General features: G+C 40.1%; 1 protein-coding gene across 4 annotated transcripts in view; it reads right to left on the minus strand.

Moving 5' to 3' along the window:
• The window catches only part of AAGAB (alpha and gamma adaptin binding protein), a 49,906-nt gene that overhangs the window by 20,197 nt on the left and 6,890 nt on the right, over nucleotides 1-22,819 (minus strand). For 3 of the 4 annotated variants that reach the window (XM_037054208.1, XM_037054209.1, XM_037054207.1), the window contains exons 2-5: nucleotides 14,074-14,264; nucleotides 13,832-13,928; nucleotides 13,410-13,499; nucleotides 10,022-10,105 (exon numbers count right to left, since the gene is read on the minus strand). In XM_037054208.1, coding sequence (XP_036910103.1) covers nucleotides 10,022-10,105; nucleotides 13,410-13,499; nucleotides 13,832-13,928; nucleotides 14,074-14,264 — 462 coding nt within the window. Of the gene's footprint in view, nucleotides 1-10,021; nucleotides 10,106-13,409; nucleotides 13,500-13,831; nucleotides 13,929-14,073; nucleotides 14,265-19,657; nucleotides 19,754-22,819 lie in introns of those variants that run through there. The other variant, XM_037054206.1, reaches the window with a different exon arrangement.

Raw genomic sequence — 22,819 nt, forward strand, 5'->3', positions numbered from 1 at the left:
TTCAATTAGGTGTAAGTGCCATTCGTGAGAAGTGTTGTAGCCCCTTTGTGAACCGTATCTACTTTCTGCCTGGACCATCTTCTAGTGTGTAATGTATTCCATGAACTACCTCCTGCTGGGTTCAATATGCTTTCATTTTATTTATAATTAGTAAACCATTTTAAGCTTTAGGAAATGTCTCTAAATTATAGCAGTCTAGGGTTCGGGAAATCAAGTCCATATTTACCCTATTCATACCCTAACTAGAGATTCAAATTAAATTCCTTCTGAGCTTTGGTTTTTCCAAACTTATTACATTAAACAATCTCCATTCTTCCTATCCTCTTGATCATAAGACCCATTATTACCAATAACTACAACCCCTCCATAATCGGAATTTCATGCATTCTACACTCAGACCACAGCCTCTCTCCAGCTCACTCCCTCTCTGCAGTATCTCAACCCAACAACGATCCTTCAACTCCACTGGGACCTGGAAACAAATACCTTTTCACTGAACCTCTCCCAACTGATTCTCTCTCTCCCTTTCTAACCCAGCTTAATACCATCACCAGTCATCACAATTACTCTCTTATGTTCACTATCTAATCCCTTGCCTCTCTCTTGCTATGATATCCTTGCTTGGTAAAAGCACAACTGATTACTCCATGCCTACGCCCATACAGCTTAACGTTGCTGGGGAGAACACACACACACACACACACACACACCCAGGTTGTTGCCTTGCTTCACTTTAAATTTATGACACCAAATTTCAAGTGGGTCCATTCATACTGCCTGGCAATCACATTTTATCTACACCCCTAGCTTTGTCTACTCTCTCACGCTCCAAGATGACTCACATTTTCTCTCTCTTTAAATCCTAACACTTCCTTCTTCTGCCCTCTCAGTTTTAATGTGGCTCCCTACTTCACTGAGAAAGTTGAAGCAGAATGAACCTGCCCAGATTTCCACGCCACCTCTCTCCACCCTGCAACATTCGTACCTACACACTCCCTCTCTTTCTGCCTCCTTCCACAGATCTACTTTCCTCCCGTCCAAAGCGAATCCCTCCACTTGTAGAGCCCACCCTGCCTCACCTACTCAGGGACATCCCTCCATCAATTCTCCCTCTGTCCCTACTTCATCAGGTTTGTTCTCCACTGGTCCTTTCTCTGCAGCCTACATACATGCTGCTCTTGTTCTCGTCTAAAAAATGGTAACAATAAAACTCAGGCACACTCTTCTCATTAGCTCCCAACTATTTCTTTGCTCATTTTTCATACAAAATTTTTCAGAAGAGTAGTCACCATCTCCTGCTATTTTTATCCTCTCAATCTCTTAAACCTACTTCACCCAAACTGCTCTCTTCAGGGTCACTAAAAACCTCCACTTTGCTACATCCAAAGGTTGATTCGCAGTTTTCATGTTACTTAACCTATTTCCAGCATCTGGGAGAGCTGACCACTCCTTTCACTTTGCCAACATTCCCCTCTGGCTTCTAGAACTCTATACTCTCAGTTTTCCTACTTCACTGATCATTCCTCCTCTTTTGCTGGCTCCTTCTCCTGTCCCTGTCTTCCTGATGTTGAAATGTGCTGGGGCTGAGTCCCTGGTCCTTTTTATCTACTCCTCACTCCCTTGGTATCTCACTCGGGCTCAAGATTTTGAATGCCATGCATATGCCGAACTCCATACTACTACCACCAGATGGCTACCTGACACCTCCCCTTGGAAGTCTAGTAGACATGTCCTAACAGTTAACACGTTCAAAACGGAATTACTGACTTGGCATCTTGCTCCTCAGAGTCTGCTTCACCTGTACCTTCCTCACTGCAGTTGATAGCAAACTATCCTCCAATTTCTCAGGCCCAAATCCTGGAGTCCTCCTTGACTGTTCTCTTTCTCTCATACCTTACATCCAAAGCGCATCACGAAATCACACTGGCTCTGCCTCACACTATAGCCATAACTTAGCCTTTGCTCGAGCTCCCATTGCTACAACTCTGATCTGGGCCACCACTCTCTCTCACGTGGGATATTGCAAGGGCCTCCTAAGAGATCTTCCGGGGCCTTCCTCACCTCCACAGCTATTATCCACAGAGCAACCCGAGTCAGATCACGTCACTCTCCCACACAAAGCCCTGCAACAGCTCCCCAACTGACTCTGAGTAAATGTGCAAGTCACCATGATGGCCCTCAACCCCCTACATGGTTCGGTCTTCCAGTGTCTCTGCTCTGCTCTCCTCAGGCACAGTGCACTCCACTCTTCAAACACATCGAGCGTGCTTGCACCTCAGGGCCTTTGCTGTGGCTGTTCCCTGCACCTGATACGCTCTTCTCCCAGTACACACATGGTGAAATACCTCATCTCCTTCCTCAGGTCTCAGGGCCCCAGGAAGACCTCCCTGGACCGCCCTATTTAATACCACAACCTATCAGGAAACCTCAACACCCCAGCCCTGTTTTATGATTTTTTCCCACACCACTTATCTCCTAATAGACCAATGACTTGTACTGTCTATTTGCCACTGCCGTCCACCAAAATGAAAACTCCAAGGACAAAATGTTTTGTTCCTTTTGTTCATGGGTGTATCCCAAGCACACAGACCAATGCCTGGCACACAGTAAGTGTTCAATAAATATTTTTTTGAATGAATGACTGCTTGAAATGAGATCTTAGATTGTGGACCACAGACAGATTTGAGGTTGACGGAAGAAAAACTCAAACAACCCAGAGTCTCAAGGATGTTCTTTGGCAATTAGCTACTTAAAAGGCTGTATTACTTCTTTCAGATCTTAAGGAGGCCTGTTCAACACAAGTCCTGGTGACCTTGACACAGCCCGAACCAGAAATAAGACCGAGAAAGTGTGGAGAGCAGAGCCCACTATTTCCCCCTTTGCTTCTAGGCAGCTCTACACTGGGCACAGTCCTGTCTCCTTTCTCTGGCTTTGTCAAGTCAGGAGTGACTTGTGAATACTACCTGATTTAGGACTAGAAGAAAGCAAGTCAGTCAGAGAGCTAATGTAGCTTTCAAAATGCCCAGTTTACTCCCATGGATTACGCAGACTTACCAGTTAGAACTAGATAACTATCACTTAAGTCAGTGGTTCTAAACAGGGCTTGCGTATTTGAATTCCTGAGGCACTTAAAAAACACTACAGCCGCCCCTCCCGTCTGAGACAGATGGTCTGGGTGAGGCCCAGACAGCCTAAGATGTCTCAGCGTCCAAGGTGATTTGAATATGAAGCCAGAGCCAGAAACCAAGGATGGAGATCAACCTCATGGACGATTAAAGAACTGTGGAGTGTGTATACACAAACACACATACAGGGGAATACTACTCAGCCATAAAGATGATGAAATACTGCCATTTGTGGCACAGATTGATCTTGAAAGTATAATGCTAAGCAAAATAAATCAGACAAAAAGGACAAAAACCATGTGATTTTGTGATTTCACTCATATGTGGAATATAAAGCAAAAAGTAACAAACAAAACAAACAAAAAGAAACTCATAGACAGAGACAAAAGAATGGTGGTCAACAAAGAGGAAGGGGGCAGGGAGGGGGGTGATTAGGTAAAGGGTCAAATAAATGGTAAAGAAACCAGACTTCAGGTGGTGGGCATGTGACAGAGTATACATACATGAAAGTATAATGTTGTAGACCTGAATGTGACATTACTAACCAATGTTACCCCAATAAATTTAATTTTTAAATAAATAAATAGAGCCAGACAGACTGAGATCTGCCTAAGGTCACACAGCTGAGTGGCAGCGTTGAAACTGAGAACTATCATTTGATTCTTTAGAGAAACTGCAATAAAGGAGAAGTTTCTTTACAACATAGTAATTTATAAGATATGTGATACAGTAACTAAATGCATAAGACCTCAAAATTATAAAGGTCTAAATTCAAATCAGGGCTTCGATAGTTAACAGCTAATATTAGTAGTTCTCAAACTATGGTGCAGACTACAATTATTTGGGGATGAGAACTCAGAATCTCTGGGAGTGAGAGTCAGGCATCAGTACTTTTTAACGTTCCCTAGGTGATTCCCGTGTGCAGACAAGTTTGAGAACTGATGAACTCATACCACCTTAGGAAAATTACTTGACCTCTTTAAGCCTCACTCAGAGGAATATCGTGACTAAGGAAGACACAGTGTGTGTAAGCAGCTGCTGTTAGTATGATCGCCACCTCACTTCTCTCTGCCGCCACCCCCTCCACATTACTGTCGCCGTCAGTGGGCCTCCCTCCCTCCCTTTCTGTTCTCCCTCCTTCTTTCTTATTGAGATGTTCATATATCCTAACATTCACGTTTTCAAACTCGTAAAAATCAGTTGGTTTTAGAATATTCGCAAAGTTGTACAACCATCATCACTATCTAAACCAGAACATTCTAGTCACCCCCAAAAGAAACTCTGCACCTGTTAGTAACCCCTCCTCCCAACCCCTGGGCACCACTAATCTACTTCCCATTTCTATCAATTTAAACACTCTGGGCCTTTCATACAACTGAAATCATAAAACAGGTGGCCTCTGTGTCAGGCTCTTTTCACTAGCATGTTTTTGAGGTTCATCCACGTTGCAGCGCCCACGCACGCTTCATGTTTTCTAATGGCTGAATCACATTCCATGGCATGAATATACCACGTTTTGTTTTCGACAACTGTTTCCAATTCAGTTGTTTCCACTTCTGGCCATTCAAACCATGCCGCTAGAAAACATTTCTGTACAAGTTCTTGCGTGGACATATGTTTTCAGTTCTCGTGGGTATTATACCTATGAGTAAAAATGTTGGGTCGTACGGTCTAATTTTTTGAGCAAGTACTACTGTTCCAAAGCGGCTGGCACTTTACAGTCCCACTGGCAGTGTGTGAGGGCTCTGCCCTCTCCACGCCCGCAGCAGCCCTTGTTACTGTCTCTGGCTGGTTATGGCTAACCTGGTGGGTATGAAGTGAGAGGTCACCGTGGATGTGATTCTCTAGTGTTGAACAGTGTTAAAAATCTTTTCATGTGCTTACTGGCCACTTGTGTATCTTCTTTGGAAAAATGTGTATTCAACTCCTTTGCCATTTTTAAATTGGGTTATTTGTCTTTTATTATTAAGGTACAAGAGTTCTTTATAAGGGAGGGCCGTGGGGGGGACTGGATGAAAGAAGGTGAAGGGATTAGCCAAAGAACATATATGTACAACCCACAGACAAAGGCAACAGTGCGGTGAAGCTGGGGGCAAGGGGGCAAGGGGGTAAGGGAGCTGGGTGGAGATGGGCAAGGGGGGCGGGAAATGGGGACATCTGTAATAGTGCCAACAATAAAAATAAAGTTTGTTTTTTTTAAGACTTCTCTGTACATTCTAGACACTAGATCCTTATCAAACACATGGTTTACAGATTCTGAAGGTCACCTCTTCAGCTTCCTAAGTGTCCTCTGAAGAACATAAGCTCTTAATTTTGGTTAAGTCCAATTTACCCATCTTCTCTTTGGTAGTTCGTGTATTATCAACTTTTAAGGAAAAGACTAGAGACAGAAAGTTAATAGGATATCCTATAACCAGGAAAGTAGTTCAGACTTGTAAGAAGCAAAGAACTGAGCTTCAAAGAACATGAATTCCTATTTAGGAAATGTATCTACTTTATCTTGGTGAAAGGAAGGAAGGAAGCTACTCATTTAAAAATTTCTAATTGACTAGATTTTCAAATTAAATATTTGGCCTTGGAATATCAAGTGGGCAATAAAGTACAAAGAAATTAAACCCTCATCAGAGTTGTACATTTTCAGGGCTATTTGCCATAACAGCTACATTTCCATGTTTTTTACTACATAGAACTGGAATTATTTTTCCAAACTAAGCACAATTTAAAGTGATTTTTTAAAAGAGTTTCAAACTAATATTTTCCTAGATCTGTTCAAAATTAAATGCCAGTATGTCATAACTTCAGTGTTCCATTTCTGCTTGATAAATAGTAAATAGGTAATACACCACCCCAAATAATTACTCTGATTATACAACCTGCAATGTAATAATCCCCAGAATCAATTGTGATCACAGTAATTTTTCTAACGGACACGACAGAAAACTGGCTAGCAGTGCGCCGAGAGCGAGAGGCGCTGCGGCTGCCTGCACCCCGCTCCGGGCGCAGTGCGGCATTTGCTGTACGGCAAACTGGCGATTTCTGCCACAGGAGTCCACTGTGATTCGCTCAGTTTCTTCATCCTCCTCCACAAAAAAGAGTTTGATGTTTTTAAATGCTCTTGTTTTTTGACTGCCATATTCATGTGATTTTTCCCCCTGTAACTGGTTCCTGTGGTGACTTAAATAAATGTAAAGAAGAATGTTGTGAACTTGGAATAACCCAGTTAGGTCATGATATGCGTATTCTTTTTATGTATTTCTGGCTTAGGGTTGCTAATATTTTTTAAAGATTTTATTTATTTACTTACTGAAGAGAAAGAGGAAGGGAGAGACAAAGAGAGGGGGAGAGAAACATCAGTGTGCGAGATACATATCAATTGGTCACATGCCCCCAACTGGGGACCCAGTCCACTACCCAGGCAAGTGCCCTGACAGGGAATCGAACCGGCAACCTTTCACTTTGCAAGCCAGCACTTACTCCACTGAGCCACACCAGCCAGGGCAAGATTGCTAATATTTTTATTAAGATCATGCATCTATGTTTATGTTAAGAAGATGGCCTCTTAATTTTCTTTATTGATACTATCTTTAGGTGTACGAATCCTGTTAATCTAGCCTTAGAATGAACTAGACATGCTACCTCTCTTATTCTCAAATATCTTGTGTAAAAATGTATTCCTTCATTAAATAATTGGTTAAACTTTCCACTTGAAAACAATAACAAAAAAAATACCTCTAGTATCTTTCTTTACTCTGTCAACCAACTTTTTTAATTTAAAAAAATTTGGTTTAAAAACCTTTAAATTGTGATGGCTGCACAGAAATATTAATGTACTTAATGCTTCTAAACTGTTCACTTAAAAATAATTAAAATGGTAAATTTTATGCTATGTATATTTAACCACAATTTTAAAAAGAGAAAAATAAAAGGAGAGGGGGAAAAAAGGAAAGGAAATTAAAGTAAGAAGTAGAGAAGATGGAGCCCCTCAAAACAAATCAACCAGTCTGTGTGCCTGCTGGCAGACACATTTGAGGTAAGCCTGCTAAGAGGAAGGCACGGCTCACCAGGCCCTCAGGAGGTGGGTCGCCCTGGAAGAGCATAACGACCCGCCTTATATTAGTACAGAGCTTTGTCTCTGCTCTGAAGTGTGGTGGGGCTTTTCAAGTGTGTCCTTCACGCTTCCTAGGACCTAGGCTGTATCCAAATGTCACTGCACATCCTTATCTAAGACTCCTCCTAGAGCGAAGAGAGTTAAGTTTCCTTCCTTCATACCACATTGGCTAGGATCTTCTTACACAAGGAATTAAGCTAATGGAAAATATTTTGGTGTTTGGTTAATGGCAAACCAACATACCAATACTGTCAAGAAAGAAAGAAAGCAAAGATACTTCAGGGAAAAGAACCACAAAAATTCCAGTGTGCCTCATTGCTTGGCAGGTCTCTTAAGAATATCGTTTAGTGTCTAAGCAGAATGGCTTCTTTTTCAGAAAATACCTTTCACCATAACTCCAAAGTAGTAAAGTGTGTTTAATACAGCTTCTAAATGTATAGACCCAAGTGTATGTTATAAGGCAAGTACTTCCTTAATAGATGAACTTGGGGAGGGGGGAGTTGTTTCAAAACATGATTGACGCCACATAAGCTTTTCTGAAAATACTTCTCATAAATATAATAAGCACCACTGAATATAATTTTATTCCAAATTGATCCAGTTTATGTACCATAACTTAAACATATTTTTATAGTGAAGATACAGTCTACAGTAATGCCTCACTATGATAAATGCTCAACAAGGATGTACTGAATGAATGAACAAACAGGACCAAGCCTCAATTTGAATTGTTTTTTTTTTAAACAGGAAGATGACATCAGAGGCTAAAATCTCCATATTTTTCTAGATCTATAAGGGCCTTATTTGGAATTCTGCTGCAATAAAAATAATTTCATAGCTTTGCAATTTAATGTAACTGATACATTAGATCCCCCCAGAATAAAGCAGGAAGGAGAGAGGGGAAGAAAAGGGGAGGAGGGAGTATGACTTCTGACTATGCCAGAAGGAACTTCTCCCATGATGACATGGGTTAGACAAGATCCCAGGCAAGCTGAAGGGTCCCAGTCACACTTAACACTCAAGTGTTGACCAAAAATTGAGATGAAATGTTTTACTGCTATAAAACTGACCTGCCACTCAACCCTCTATCTCAGTGAAGAGCGGGTAAGCCCTCTAAAGCTGTGATTCTTCTCATTCCCCGTCTGTAGTGTTTCACCTACTTCCTGGGGCACCAGGAGCTACAAGAGAGAAAAACACTCCCCTAGCAGCAGTTCTTAGAGGACTATGTTACGGGTTGAACGGTATCCCCGCAAAATTTATATGTTGAAGTTCTAAGTCCCAGTACTTTAGAATGTGACTTTATTTGGAAATAGGGTCAACTGCAGATGTTATTTAGTTAAGATGAGGTCACACTGGAGTTGGGTGGACCCTTATTTCAACAAGACTAGTGTCCTCATGAAATGAAGAAGTTGGGACACACACAGGCACACGGCAAGAATGCCATAGGAAGACTGGAGTTACGCTGCCCCAAGCCGGACAACACCAGAAGCTGGAACAGATCCTTCCCTACGACCTTCAGAGGGAGCATGGCCCTGCTGACCCCTTGATTTTAGAACTCTGGCTTCTAGAACTATGGGACAATAAACATCTGTTGTTCTAAGCCATCCTGTTTGTGCTACCTTCTCAGGGCAGCCTCCTAAAATAAATCCGGACATAAGAGCCTCACGTGCACTAACTAGCCCAGCTGCTTCAGACTGCATTCCAGAACTAGCTTTCCACCCTATGACCATGACCAGCACAACAGCCCAGGCCCCAACACCCCACTCGTGAGCCGCTATAACAGCTGCCTCGTCTCCTTGACTCCAGGCTCTACCTCCACTTGTTTCAACTGTCAAATACCTGTACATCACCATATTAACCTTTCAAAGATGCCAACTTCTTTGCATCCCTCTCTCGTTAAAAAATCTCTAGAGACTCACTGACTCCTACAGGACAAAGCTCACTTTCTCCTGCCTAGCATTCAGGCCTCTCTCTTCTAAGCTAGCGCCAACTGCTCGGTGAGACTTCACTAGTGACCCTAACAGGGGTGTTCAACCCGCAGCCCGCAGGCCACATGCAGCCCAGGATGGCTTTGAATGCGGCCCAACACAAAATAGTAAATTTACTTAAAACATGATGAGATTTTTCTTTTTGTAATTACATGTCACAATGTATTTAATGTGTGGTTCAAGACAACTCTTCTTTCAGTGTGGACCAGAGATATCAGAAGGCTGGACACCCCTGCCTAGAATATACAACCATTACTACTGATGCACTGCGTCCTCCCCTGCCTGTCACTCTCCCTCTCCACCGACCGGAATCCTGACCATACCATGAAGACCACTGCCAAGATCCACTTTCTCCTTGAAGCGTGCTCCATGTACTCAAGCCCACAGCTAAGGCCATTTCTCTGACCTGTAGGCACTACTGTGTGCACCAGGCATTCTGTACTCACCTCAAGTTGCCACGCGTGATTTCAGCATTTAAAAAGTGCAAGTTCTGCACAGGTGGACTACGAGCCCCTTAAGGAGAGGGTTCATGTTTTATAATATTGGGGGTACATCTCAAAGCCAAAGCCAATTCTAGGCATATTACAGGCAAGCTCAAAATTCTTACTGAATTAACTATTAAACAGGTATTTAAAATTCTTAGAAGTATTACTCTCAGTTCTTCCTTCAACTAGGGACCTAAAGTTGAACAAATCTGCAGATCTGCTAAAATTCTATGGCTCCAGATATATCCAAATAATTTTAACCTTACACAAAACCGGAGGAAAACTCCTCAGCACGTTTGGTCCCAAGTTACTCACCATTCTTCATCACTACGTTGGACCAGACATTGGCATTCAGGGCTTGAACAATTCGCTTTACTCCTGTAGATTCTGGGAAGTCATCTAATCAGGGGATAAAACACATATATTTATACATGCACTTATGCATATATACACACGTGTGTGTATACCAAGCCACATTTTTAAATAACTGTGGCTTATATACTTTGCTTATTTGTTATTTCACATTGTAACTTATATAATGGGGGGGGGGGGAGCAAATACAGAGCTCAGAGCTCCCATTAGAATATTCTAGAAACTAAAACAATGAAAAAACACACAACATTAAGAGGCTTCTATAATACCATCATCCCCATTGCCTCACCAATGACACCTACTCATATTCTTCTGAAAATGTTAGTTTCTGTTAATTACACAGTCCTGGGAGAATGCTAGAGTACTACCATTCATGGTTATTTATAGAGAGTGATTTTGCTGAAGACAGGAATGGTCCTCTTAGTGTGCTAAAAATCCTACAAATGCCTTTTCTTCTCCTGGGAAACAAAATAATTATTGTTTATAACTGATATCTAGAGAACAACTTCCTGATTAGAGAAAGATAGTTTAGAGAAGTGAAATTACTATTACTATAGTGTAAGAGGCAGGCAAACTGTCATTAAAAATAGCCAACAACTCAGCTAGTTTAGTATTGGTATTATCCTGCTTCTGGAATTTAATTGATAGTACTCTAAAAAACAAGGTGCTAATCCCAGCTGGCACATCAGAAATAGGGTGGTATTCTTAGCTACACTATAGGTATGAATGTGCAAAAAAGAAATGGAGATCCTTCAGATAATGAGTATTACAAGACTGCATCTGGCTGAAAAAAGAAAGTGTCCTATGAGAGCACGGTCCATACAGAGCCTGTCTCTAGTGGCCTGGCCACTAGATACTAATTTGAACTGAGGGTTCTGCAACCTATTAGCTATTTGATCAATAGCAAATATCACTTATGCTATTCTTAAAGATAAGTGGGGATGACACCACTCCATGCCCTCCTCTCCTAGAAGATGTAGTGGAACTGCCAATTTATTAGTGTAACCTTCTCTAGACTGGATACTCCTTGAAGGCAGGAATCACGTCTTACTGAGTTCATTATTTCCACTGCCTAAAACAGTGTCTGAACAACAGCAGGCACTCAATAACTGAGACATGGATGAATCATTTAAAAAGTACTAACCTACCACCCTGGCTAGCGTAGCTCAGTAGATTGAGTGCGGGCCTGCAAACCAAAGGATCACCTGTTCAATTCCCTGTCAGGACACATGCCTGAGATGCTAGCTAGGTCCCCAGTAGGGGGTGCTCAAGAGGCAACTGCACATTGATGTTTCTCTCCCTCTCTTTCTCCTTCCCTTCCCCTCTCTCTAAAAATAAAATAAAATCTAAAAAAATTAAAATTAAAAAAAGAAATAAAAAATATCAACCTACCAACTTCAAAGAAACACAGCGAGGATTAAACCAAAAATACTCTACATGAGTTTATCACCATCAGTGTTTCTTTTTATAGATTTTTTAAAGATTTTATTTATTTTAGAGAGGGGAGGGAGAATGAGAGGGAGAGACACATCAATTTATGGCTGCCTCTCATGTGCCCCCTACCGGGGACCAGGCCAGCAACCTAGGTATGTGCCTTAGACTGGGAATCGAATCAGTGAGCCTTTGAAGCGCAGGCTGGCACTCAAACCACGGAGCCACACCAGCTAAAGCTATCAACCATCAATGTTTAAATGAAGAAATAAAAGCCACATTTATCTCAACTATGAATGATTCAGTTCTTGAAAGAATAACTAATACTTCAGATGATACAATGAAGAACCAAATATATGGTCTGAAGAGCCAATAAGATGATGTGTAACATAAACAAGCATAAACTCTCATACTGATGTTCAAGTAATACATGCAAATAAAGAATGAGGGTATGTGGCTTGAGAACTGTTTCCATTAAAGAACTCTATGAAGGTTTCAGTTACATTACCTAAAGAGGATATGTCAAAAATCTATTTTAAGATTAAGCTGAATTAATACAAGAACATTGTTCAGGTCAAGAGCAGGAAGAAGAGCAGTGGCATAAAGGAGCAGAAATTCCAAAATGAAAACAGATTTAAATAAATAACTCAAATGTTGACTCTCAAGGACAACAGGAAGAAAACTCTAGTGCCAAACATGGGTGACACACTGCTTGTACACACGGAGCAGCGCACAGGTTTTAGGGGACCTAGAGAGACGCAGGATAAGACATTGCACTTGTTCATTTTCAATATTCTCAAAAGTGTACAGGGAGAAAACTCAGCCCTTTTATTTCCCTTTTGTCCTCTTCTTCTCTGGAAAGGTTTTATTCCCAAAGATAACATTTTGAAAAAATCTCAAACAAGCCACAATATAGAAAGACATTTCTTAATTCTTTTAAAGAATATGCTTCATATAAGGATTACTTATAGCCTGCCTATGTGATTTAATTTGCACTGGTTGCCCCTGCCTAAAATGCCTTTTGGAACAACCGGCATCTCCTCCATGCCCCTCCCCGCTGGTCCTCTGAACACAATTCCAGTACGTTTTCCGTTTCCTCCCCAGTGGACCAGCTGACATGTGAGAGTTCGGGATGTCAGTCCCTTCTTTAAAATAATCTCTTCTGTCTCTGAAATACCACAGTACCAATATTTTTAAAATAATACTACATCCCACTTGGTAATTCAATTATTTGTATGCATGCTTTATCTCGTGTACCAGATTATAAGGTTTTGATGGGTCAAAATCCATCTTATCTTTGTAGATGCCATAGCAACTAGCACAGGCGAATGTGGAAGGAGTAAAGACGAGGACAGAAGTGCGGGAGGGGACATGAAGAGGGGGAAGAAACCGAAGAAGGTCCCGACTGTAGTAGAAGGCAGTTAGGCGCACAGCTCCTCCAAGAGGGTAGTCTGAGTCCATTTTTGGTTTCAAATGTCCAGAACTCATACAATAGGACTGACATACATCTGTGGCTCCTGGAAATTCAGCCTTAGGTTACCAGGAATTCCATATAAGGAAGATAAGCTTTACCGACTTATGAATACAGGTCACACTCTCCTTTTCTGGATGTAGAGAAAGGATAAGAGATTAGGGAAATGACTAAGATTTAAGGTTAAAATCCTCTACCTTTATGCATGAGAAAAACAAACACTTTAAAACTCCTAAAATGGGCAGGGAATCCTCAAAAATGGATTCATTGATTAATGGTAAGACCACATCGATGAATTCTGCAGAAATCTTTTCAAGCAGCTAGGAGAAAAAGACTGTCTTTGAATTTCACTGTGATTTTTCTTCCATGAGTTAACTAATCTCATATCTCAAACCAAATGCCATGTCTTCCCTCAACATAAACACTCACCGTCCTCCTCAGGCAACTCTTCTGGACTAAGTTCCACCAGTTCGAAGCCGTGTTTTATACACCATTCTTGAGCTTTTTGTCGGTTTACACCTAAAATAACATGCAAAAAAAACCTTATAAGTAAAAATAAAACATGAATATTGCTGCAATACTATCCACAAATGTGTTTCCATTAATGTCAATATTATTCTACCAGAACCCCAAATAAATATAAAGAAAATGATTTCTCAAATGCAAGTGTCCGTTATTTTTTAAAAAAGAAGAAAAAGGCAAATACTGAAAGATTCTACAGAGAAATAGCTGAAAACACTGTTGTAAAGAAATAAAGTCAAATGAGACACGCTGTTCTAAGTTAAGGAAACAAGGTGCTCTGCTTACCAAGGAGTGGCAGACGTGCGCACCAGCCCACCAAAGCCTCTTACCGTTCTCAGACACTCTATCGCAGACCAAGATCATCACCTCGGGTAACCATGCTTCTGCCAGTGGAAGCCATGCGGAGACACTATCAAGACCAGATTGCTAGAGGGAAGAAAAAGAAACAAACAAAAGCAGAAAAACAGACATTAAGAGAACGCATACACACACACACATAGAAATAAGGGGTTAAAAATACCAAGCACAAGATAATTTCTTATTTAAGACTCCATGAAAAACAAAATCTTACTTGGGTGCTGTCAAAGTAAACCACAAATGCTTGGACGGACTCTGCGATCTCTGCAGTGACTAGAAACTTGTTCGGCACTACACAGAGATTGATGTCCGCTGAGTAGTACTTATTGTCAATGGTCCAAGGATAAAACCTCACAGCATCATTGGCAGTTGCTTCCACAACGAGATCTTCTGTTCCAAGGATATCTAAATAAATGACACAATATTACCATGGGAAGTGCAAAAGCAATGTCCATCAGTCAATTTTCTCAGTAAGAGACTTCAGAATAATATGGCACTTAGGCTACTTCCCTTCGTTTAAGGATTTCAAAGGGCCTCACATTTATTAGAGTATCTTCTTTTCTGATCATTTGATTACAAAAGTAATGGTGACATAATTTAATTCACTGACTTTTTACTGTAAGAACAGAAATGCTACTGTGATTAGATTACGTAGAAAACAAAATAGTCATCTCACCCAACACCCATAAAATAACAAGTAGGAGAGAATGACAGCTGTATTTATTTTATTGCTTATGAATTTCATGGGTGATGGAAGATAATAAGAATCCTAAAAATTTTTTAACTATTTCATACTTATTGCAAGCTAAAAAGAAGACAGCATTAAGGTTAAGCCATTAAAAATAAAGTTACACATATTGCGTCAAATGCTTACACATTAATTCAAGTAATAAAATAAAAGAATGCATACTGATAAATAACTCTAATTCCATTTATTTTCAGCCCTGTTCAGATTCTTTGAAAGCCAAGTCAAATTCTTACTTGACAAAGACACTTATGGCAAAATTTAAATGTTTAATAGCCAAGCAAATAAAACAATGCAGAATATAATTAAATCTTTCAGAAACCCGTTTCCAGCATGGGTACAAATAATAAAATTCTTCCAATAAAAGCCAAAAATAGATGTGCTCATGGAACCATCAAAGCATTTTGCTTCCATAATGTCATAAATATTTAGAGCTGGAAGACATATTAGAAACTGTTTTAACCTACACTGTCATCTCTCATGCTCATACCTACAACCTCCATTTCATACAGATGGGGAAAATGAACTTAGCGAAGTAAAACAACATGCCTTTACTTGGGTTATTATTAAAAAGTACGGCAAAATGGCCACAAGGACCTTTTCAATGCATAATATTGATGAACATGTAACATATTTCTCAAACTCACTAAAAGACACTGAAAACTAAAAATTAAGTTTTAAATTCCAGAGCTAAGGTTATATATACATTTGGAACACTGCCATAGTTTTTGCTCAACAAAAAGATATGGGAAAATTACTTAGTCCAAAAGACTGCTAGGAACATGTATAATAATGTATGAAGCATGCATGTGCATGTGTGCACGTGCGTTTTTTCCACTGCTAACCTTTCACCATGTGGTTATTAGCAGGAACTGAAAATAAGACTTCATTAGGTTGACCAAAAAGTTTGCTTGTTTTTTTCCATACAATGGCTCTAGTAGCAATTAGTTATCTAACTGCATTCAACACAATTTTCTTAGACTGTACTGTGAAAGATGTCATATCAGTGTGCATTTTAAAAAAACTTATCAAAACTGAACTTTTGTGTAGTCATTTTAATGAAGATAGAAGAAAACACACAACTTTTTCAGTGTATTATGATTTATTATTTTAAGAAATGTAAAAACAGCCCTGGCTGGTGTAGCTCAGTGGATTGAGCACAGGCCTGTGAAGCAAAGGGTCGCTGGTTCTATTCCCAGTCAGGGCACATGCCTGGGTTGCAGGCCGAGTCCCCGGTAGGGGACACATGAGAGGCAACCACACATTGATGTTTCTCTCCCACTCTTTCTCCTTCCTTTCCCCTCTCTCTAAAAATAAATTTAAAAAAAAAGAAATGTAAAAACACAACTGAAATGCAAAAAAAGATTTGTTCAGTATATGGACATGGTGCTATGACTGATTGAACATGTCAAAAGTGGTCTGGGAAGTATTGTGCTGGAGATTTCTCAGTGGACGATGCTCCATGGTCAGTAAACCAGTTGAAATGGACAGCAATTAAACTGAGACATTGAGAACAATCAACGTTCTACCATGCACGAGATGGTCAACATACTCAAAATGTCCAAGTCAATGATGTTATTGATAAAAATGAAAAATGTGTCCTTTACAGGAAAAAAACATACGAACTTTTCGGCCAACTAAATACCATTGACATAAGGCACACTTTGAAACTAACTTTCTAAAATTTTTCACCAAAACCAGAATTGTTACTCTTAAACTAATTGGTCTGGGCCAATATTTGAAAATCTTGATTTTACTCAGTCTTTAAGAAATCAGTAGTTCTTTCCAATTTCTATTAAAGTCATAATCTTTATTATCAATCAATTCCATACCAACCAGCTGCAATATTCTTCATGGAGCCTTATGACAAGTTCAGGTAGGAAATAAGCAGAAAGAACATGTAAGTTATTAAAATCAAGGATTAAGTTTTCATCTAGATGTTTCATAGAAAAAAAACTCTCAAGACCAAAGTCCATGTTGCATTCAAAGCTAATACTTCAAACTCCAAGCAGGTGACACAGCAATATGCCAATGAAGGTACATATGAAAGAAGGCAAACTAACCAAAAGAGAGTAGCAAAAAATGTATAAACTAATTGTTTTGGAAGAGTAGGAGGAGCCACCATATGGACCAGTCTTCATTCATGGGTAATCTTTTAAATAAAATTTTATTTTTAAGGAGGAAGCAGAAAGAGTAAAATAATGAATTATCTTGTTGTTAATGGGGAAAATACAAGGAGCATGGGACTAGCATTTCTACCATCACACAATCAGTTATTGGTATTTCCTACACTGGTTGTATTGTTAAAAATTGGAATAAAACTGGGGTTATGCTTTTTCCAAGACAGTGTCTTTAACTAACATGAAAAAATAAAATCAGCCCTAGCTGCTGTGGCTCAGTGGATTGAGTGCTGGCCTGTGAACCAAAGGGTCACCAGTTTGATTCCCAGTCAGGGCACATGCCTGGGTTGCAGGCCAGGTCCCCAGTAGGGGGCGCACAAGTGCAACCACAGATTGATGTTTCCTCTTTCTCCCCTCATTCCCCTCTGTCTAAAAATAAATAAATAAAATATTTAAAATAAAGTAAAATCAATTAAAATGTCATACTAACTGCAATTTAGAATACCTGAATCCACTAGGGATGGTTCATTGCACTAATGAATACAAAGAACCAATGAGTGTTACTCAGAGCTCTTAAAATTTTAACTGCTGTCTTTGATTTTCAAATGATAAAGATATTTACTGAACACATAGAAAGAAGCCATTTCCTTCTCTTTAAACCTAGATGAGAAGAGAACTAATAAATTAGAAAAATGAATTTCAGCTTTCAATGTTTTAGTAGCTGGATTTCTAAAAATTATTTGTGCTAAAACAATTTGATGGCTCAATTCACTTATTTTTAACATTTTATGTCTAATCAGATACTTTCAGCAAGGCTGCATATGGACTTTATTATCACATCTGTGCCATATTAGAACTAAAGAGAACAGTAACGACTGCTTCATTCTAGTTCTTATCATCAATATCATAATGTAGAGTTTAATTTAAAATATGTAAATGCTTATACTAAATATAGCTTTCCTCCATCTTTTGTGTTGGATCGCAAATGTTTAACAAGTTAATTCTTTTCCAAATTAAAACAAAAATCACTAAAACGTATGCGTACATGGCTAAGAGCGTCTGGAGACCAGCCAGTACAATTCACTCATTTCACAAATGAGAAAACTGAGAGCCAAAGAGTCACCTGCATTAACGGGAGCAGAGCCTAAAATGGAATTCAGGTCACCAGCCACCCTTCCTACCACAGTGATGCATTACATGTCATGAGAGTTAGCATCCGAGCTATATCACACTCAAGTGTCTAATGGTCCACAAGCCAAAACTAACCTATTGCCCTTTTATGAAAACCAAAAATAACAGTCAGAATGAGAGCGCCAGAATATAAGAGGCTGCAACACCATTACCTATCAGAAAACTGTCTATGAGTTCAGGGTATTTTTGTCAAAAGTGAGTCATAGTGATCTTATGTGTATGAGGTGGGGGACAGTGCCAGACAGACTTCCTAGAAAAACCTTCAATGGTCTCCCGTCTCTGCCCTTCACTAAACTGAGAATGATGTAGTCTAATGATACACAAATAAAATCAGTAGCAGCTTCTCCCTCCTCCTGGTAGATGTCAGCCTGTCTCATTCACACTGTTGGCAGCCACCTGGTGGAGCTGTAATACATCATTTTTTAAGAGACAACAAACACCAGGTGATTAATTGCTGAGTCTGTTACTACAAACTTGGTTTCACAGCTTAAAACAGTTAATTTGTAGCGTTTTCAGGCAGCAGTTAAATGCCAACCCAGATCCAGTAGTAAGGATAAACCTTTCCCACCAGTTTGATATGCAAGTACGAATTTCTTTCCCTGTTCAAGAAACTGTTTTACATAGCCACCAGTTCTGCAGCAACTCCTATTTGCTTTCTCGCTTCCTTGGTGAACTTACTTCCCCTAGAGTTCCACGTGAAAAGGAGGAGTCAAGAGAGCTGAAGAAAGCGGTGTGCCAAGGAAGCGTCTCAGTTCAGTAATCCAGCTCCTCCCTCCTCTTGCTCCTGCCCTACTTTGCACTACTCCCCACCTACTCTAATGTTCCTTCCCTCGGAGAAAGTGCACATTTGGTAAGAAAGAAGGCAGCTAGTTTTCTATGGTTCAGAATCAATAAGAGGCCATAAACACTCTCTCTAGTATGAATTAGGAAGCCAACTGAAGTTCAAAGGTGAATTCCCAAGTCATCACAATATATACTTTCCCTCTTTCCCTCACACAAATATACAGGGTGGGGCAAAGTAGGGTCACAGTTGTTCATAAGGAAAATACAATAACTAATAAATACTAACATAAGAATAAACTCTGTTGCACACACTCACAACTATAAATCTACTTTTGCCCCACCCTGTATATATATATATATATATGTCCCCATCCACCCTCTTATGTACCACCCAGACAAAATAAGCACATTCCAAACTAAGTGCATTGATACTGCTTTGAATTATTCTTATCTCCTTTTTTTCCTAATTTTATTTTAATTATTGTTCAAGTACAGTTTGCTGTCTTTTACTCCCATCCCAGCCCACCCACCCATCCCTCCCCACCTCCCTCCCATTTCCACCCCCCCTAGTTTTTGTCCATGTGTCCTTTATATTTGTTCGTCTTATCTCCTTTTAATACCAGTAGAATTAATGTATATTTAATTAACCATGGCATTCCTTATGAAGAGAAGTTGCCCAGTGGTTAGATCTTACTTTCCATGCCCCGAGGGAAGTGAGAGGCGACACCTCAAATCAAGACGGTCAGCACTCTTCTAAGAATACAGTTGATTTTATTCTTTCTCACAGAGCTAAAACTGCTTTCACAGCCTCTGGGGTTTCATAACCTCAACCCCAGATCCGAGTGTCTTTCACAGTACGCACTCTTCTGGCACCCGGTGCTACTCTCCCTTCCCCTCGTCATGACAGTATTAACCCAACCAGGAAAGGCCAGGTCATAAAACAGGCGGGCGGCACATACCTGGAGTCAGACAGACCAGCATTTGAATGCCGGCCCTCTGTGAGAAAGGCACATTAAACCTTGTAGGTGTCTCATTTCCTCACCAGCATATGGGGACAAAAACACTTCTCAAAAGCTTATGGAAGAGTAACTGAAACAATGCATGAGCAAGCACTGGCACACAGTAGGCTCCCAGTAAGTGTTCACTTCCTCCCCCCAGCTCAGTGCTCTGCACATGTGACAGCACCACGGACACAAGGGCAGGTTACAGGCGCATGGAGGGGAGTTGGTAAGAAACATTACAATCAGGAAATAACCACCTCCTTTAAGCTGCTCTGGCCCCTCACTTCCCAAAATATGCCCTCTCCTATTTTTCTTTCCCATTGTTAAGACATAAACTGACACAGAAGAGAAAGCAATTAGGAAAATTATAGGAGGCAGCAGAATCTGACGTCAGTTGAAGGAGAAAGTAGCCATTATGAAAGCAAAGAATTGAGTAAAATGTGATTTGGGAAAAAAATAGGGAAGTCAAGAGTTTTCATTAACTGGCAACAGGCAAAGAGACTTTTAAAAGTCATAATCATTCCACATGTTGCAACGAGTCAGAATTCCATAGTCACGGTTTCTTAAAGATGTCACATAAGTGGGCGCTGCTCTGGCAAACACTTGGTGGTAGTTATTAACAAACAGATTACTCCCCAAGTACTGGGAGTAGGTGATACCGCTGTGAGGCATTTAAAGGTTAAATGTGCAACCTTAATGCTGGGACTTTACACAGACAAATGCCGGGAAATTCATATCTGAGTTCTCTGAGTAATCGTCTTGCAGTCTCCCGGTGCAAGTACAGTAGTGAAGTTTCGGGCCAGCCAAAAGTTACAGAGGTTTGACTGTTGGGGGCCTTAGTGCCCCTAACCTTCACATTAACTGTATCTGCAATATTTGTTTCTGTCCCTACGACAGACCAATCACTGGGGCAGTATGAAATTGCTGAGGGAAGGACAACTGGACTGAATTGAAGCACCATGCCACTGCCTGACAACAGTACAGCAATTCTGGTTAGCTCATAACACTTAATCACCTTTCCCTCACATACTCTCTGTTCTCTCTGGTCACACCTCAATTCATATATCCATGCGCTTTGGGGCTTTTTACACCACAGTGGAAGTTTTAAAAGTTGAAGCAGAGGAAATCCAACTCAGTCCTCCTCCTTTTCCTCAAGCTTACTTTCTCCCAATAGCCATCTGGCAATGGACACCACAGCCTCCAAGCAGAGGTGGGGAGATACATGGTCTCCGCTCGCCCTTAGAAGACCTCACAATGCAGTCAGAACCAGACGTGCACGCAAAGACACACGGCTGGCAAGGAGAGAGAGGGTGTGGGGGAACCATCGGCCTCTAACTGTTATGGGCTGCACGCAAAGACCACTTTGTCAACCCCAGTGGCACTGCTGATGGACGATTCCCACCCATATTTGGAGGGGAAGGGCTTCTTTAAATTCTATTACTATTACTTATTCTATAAATTACTTACTTATTCAAAACCTAGTCCTACATGTACATGTAAAGCAGTCATTCTTTATGGGGCAATGCTGCTTCCAAGGGGGCATATTTCAACATCAGAAGGTTTTGTTTTCACAAGTGGGGAGATGCTGCTGGTGTCTGGTGGGCTGAGGCCAAGAATACTGCTGAACGTCCTACAACGCACAGGCGAGCCCACACAACAGCGATTACCCAGAGGTTACCAAAATGTTGACAGTGCTAAGGCTAAGAAACCCTGACCTAAAACAAAGGAACTTGTAGAACTGACTTAGCTGCATTCAAGAAGCAAAATAAAAGTTTCAGAATGCAAAGTTCCTATTATCCTTTCTTATAGAACTGAAACTAACCTTTGCAGCCAGGCATCATAAGCTCCCACCACAGATATAAATGCCTTTCATTTGTATCTGATAAAATGCATCTCAAATGTCTTCTTTAATTATCTTAACCACAAAACTTCCCTGGCAATTCATCTTAGATGCTTTAACAATAATTTATGATGGTAGTGTTCTGGAAGAAGTAATACATAAGCCTAAACCAATCAATTATGAGATCAAAAAATGTACTCAAATGGTAATTTTTCACAAACAAATCAGCATCAAGGAATAAAACCTCACAAAAAATGTCAATGTCTGCTCAGGATGACAATAGTCTCTATGGCAGATGATACGTTACTGTGAAGGAGAGTGAACATGTCAGAGATAAATTTCCCAAACAGAAAATGTTTCACAAAGAACATTCATCCTGTTGCCCCTGTATTCAAATATTGGAAATAAGCTTGGTCCACTAGAAAATATCACAAAGCTAACAGGTCCAATATCCCAGTTTCCTAAAGATTCTTCAAGAAGGGTAAAATCATAATAGGGCCACATACAGTCAAAGCAACTTGGAAAAAGAAAACATTGATAAATTAGACTTCTATAGTCTTTAAATTTAAAGTTCTTTATTAAAAACTTTTGCATTTCAAAAGAAACCATCAAGAAAACCAAAGACAAGCCACAGACTGGGAGAAAATATTTTTAATTATTTATAAGAGATTTGTATCTAGAATAATATATATGAGGTACTCTTACAATTCATTAATAAGACAAAAAGAACTTAAAAATGGGCAAAAGATTTGAGTAGATATCACCAAAGAAGGTATACGAATGAACTATAGGTACATCAAAAGACTTAAAGTCAGTAGTTACTAAGGAAATGCAGACCAAAAGCACAATGACATACCACCTCACACCCACTAGAATGGCTAAAACCAGAAACACAGACAATAACAAATGTTGTCAAAAATGTGGAGAACTCTGAACCCTTACACAATGCTGATGGGAATGTAAAATACTATAGCCACTCTGGAAAAGTTTGGAAGTTTCTTAAAATAGTTCAATAGGTTCTCAGAATGCCCACAACAGCATCGTTCATAACGGCCAAAAAGTGGAAACCACCCAAATGTCTATCAACAAGTGAACTGATAAATATTGGGTTGGCCAACAAGTTCATTCAGTTTTTTCCATACAATGGCTATAGTAGGGCTTAACTGTTTTGAACTTCATTCAAAAAATTTTGTTAGATCGTATTGTGATAGCTGTTGCAACAACATGAATTTTTTTTAAAAAGTATCAGAATTGGTGAATTTTTGTGCAGCCATTTTTAT

This window comes from Sturnira hondurensis, unplaced genomic scaffold (assembly GCF_014824575.4).
Source record: "Sturnira hondurensis isolate 20B ecotype Veracruz unplaced genomic scaffold, ASM1482457v3 Scaffold0008196, whole genome shotgun sequence".
NCBI lineage: Eukaryota > Metazoa > Chordata > Mammalia > Chiroptera > Phyllostomidae > Sturnira > Sturnira hondurensis.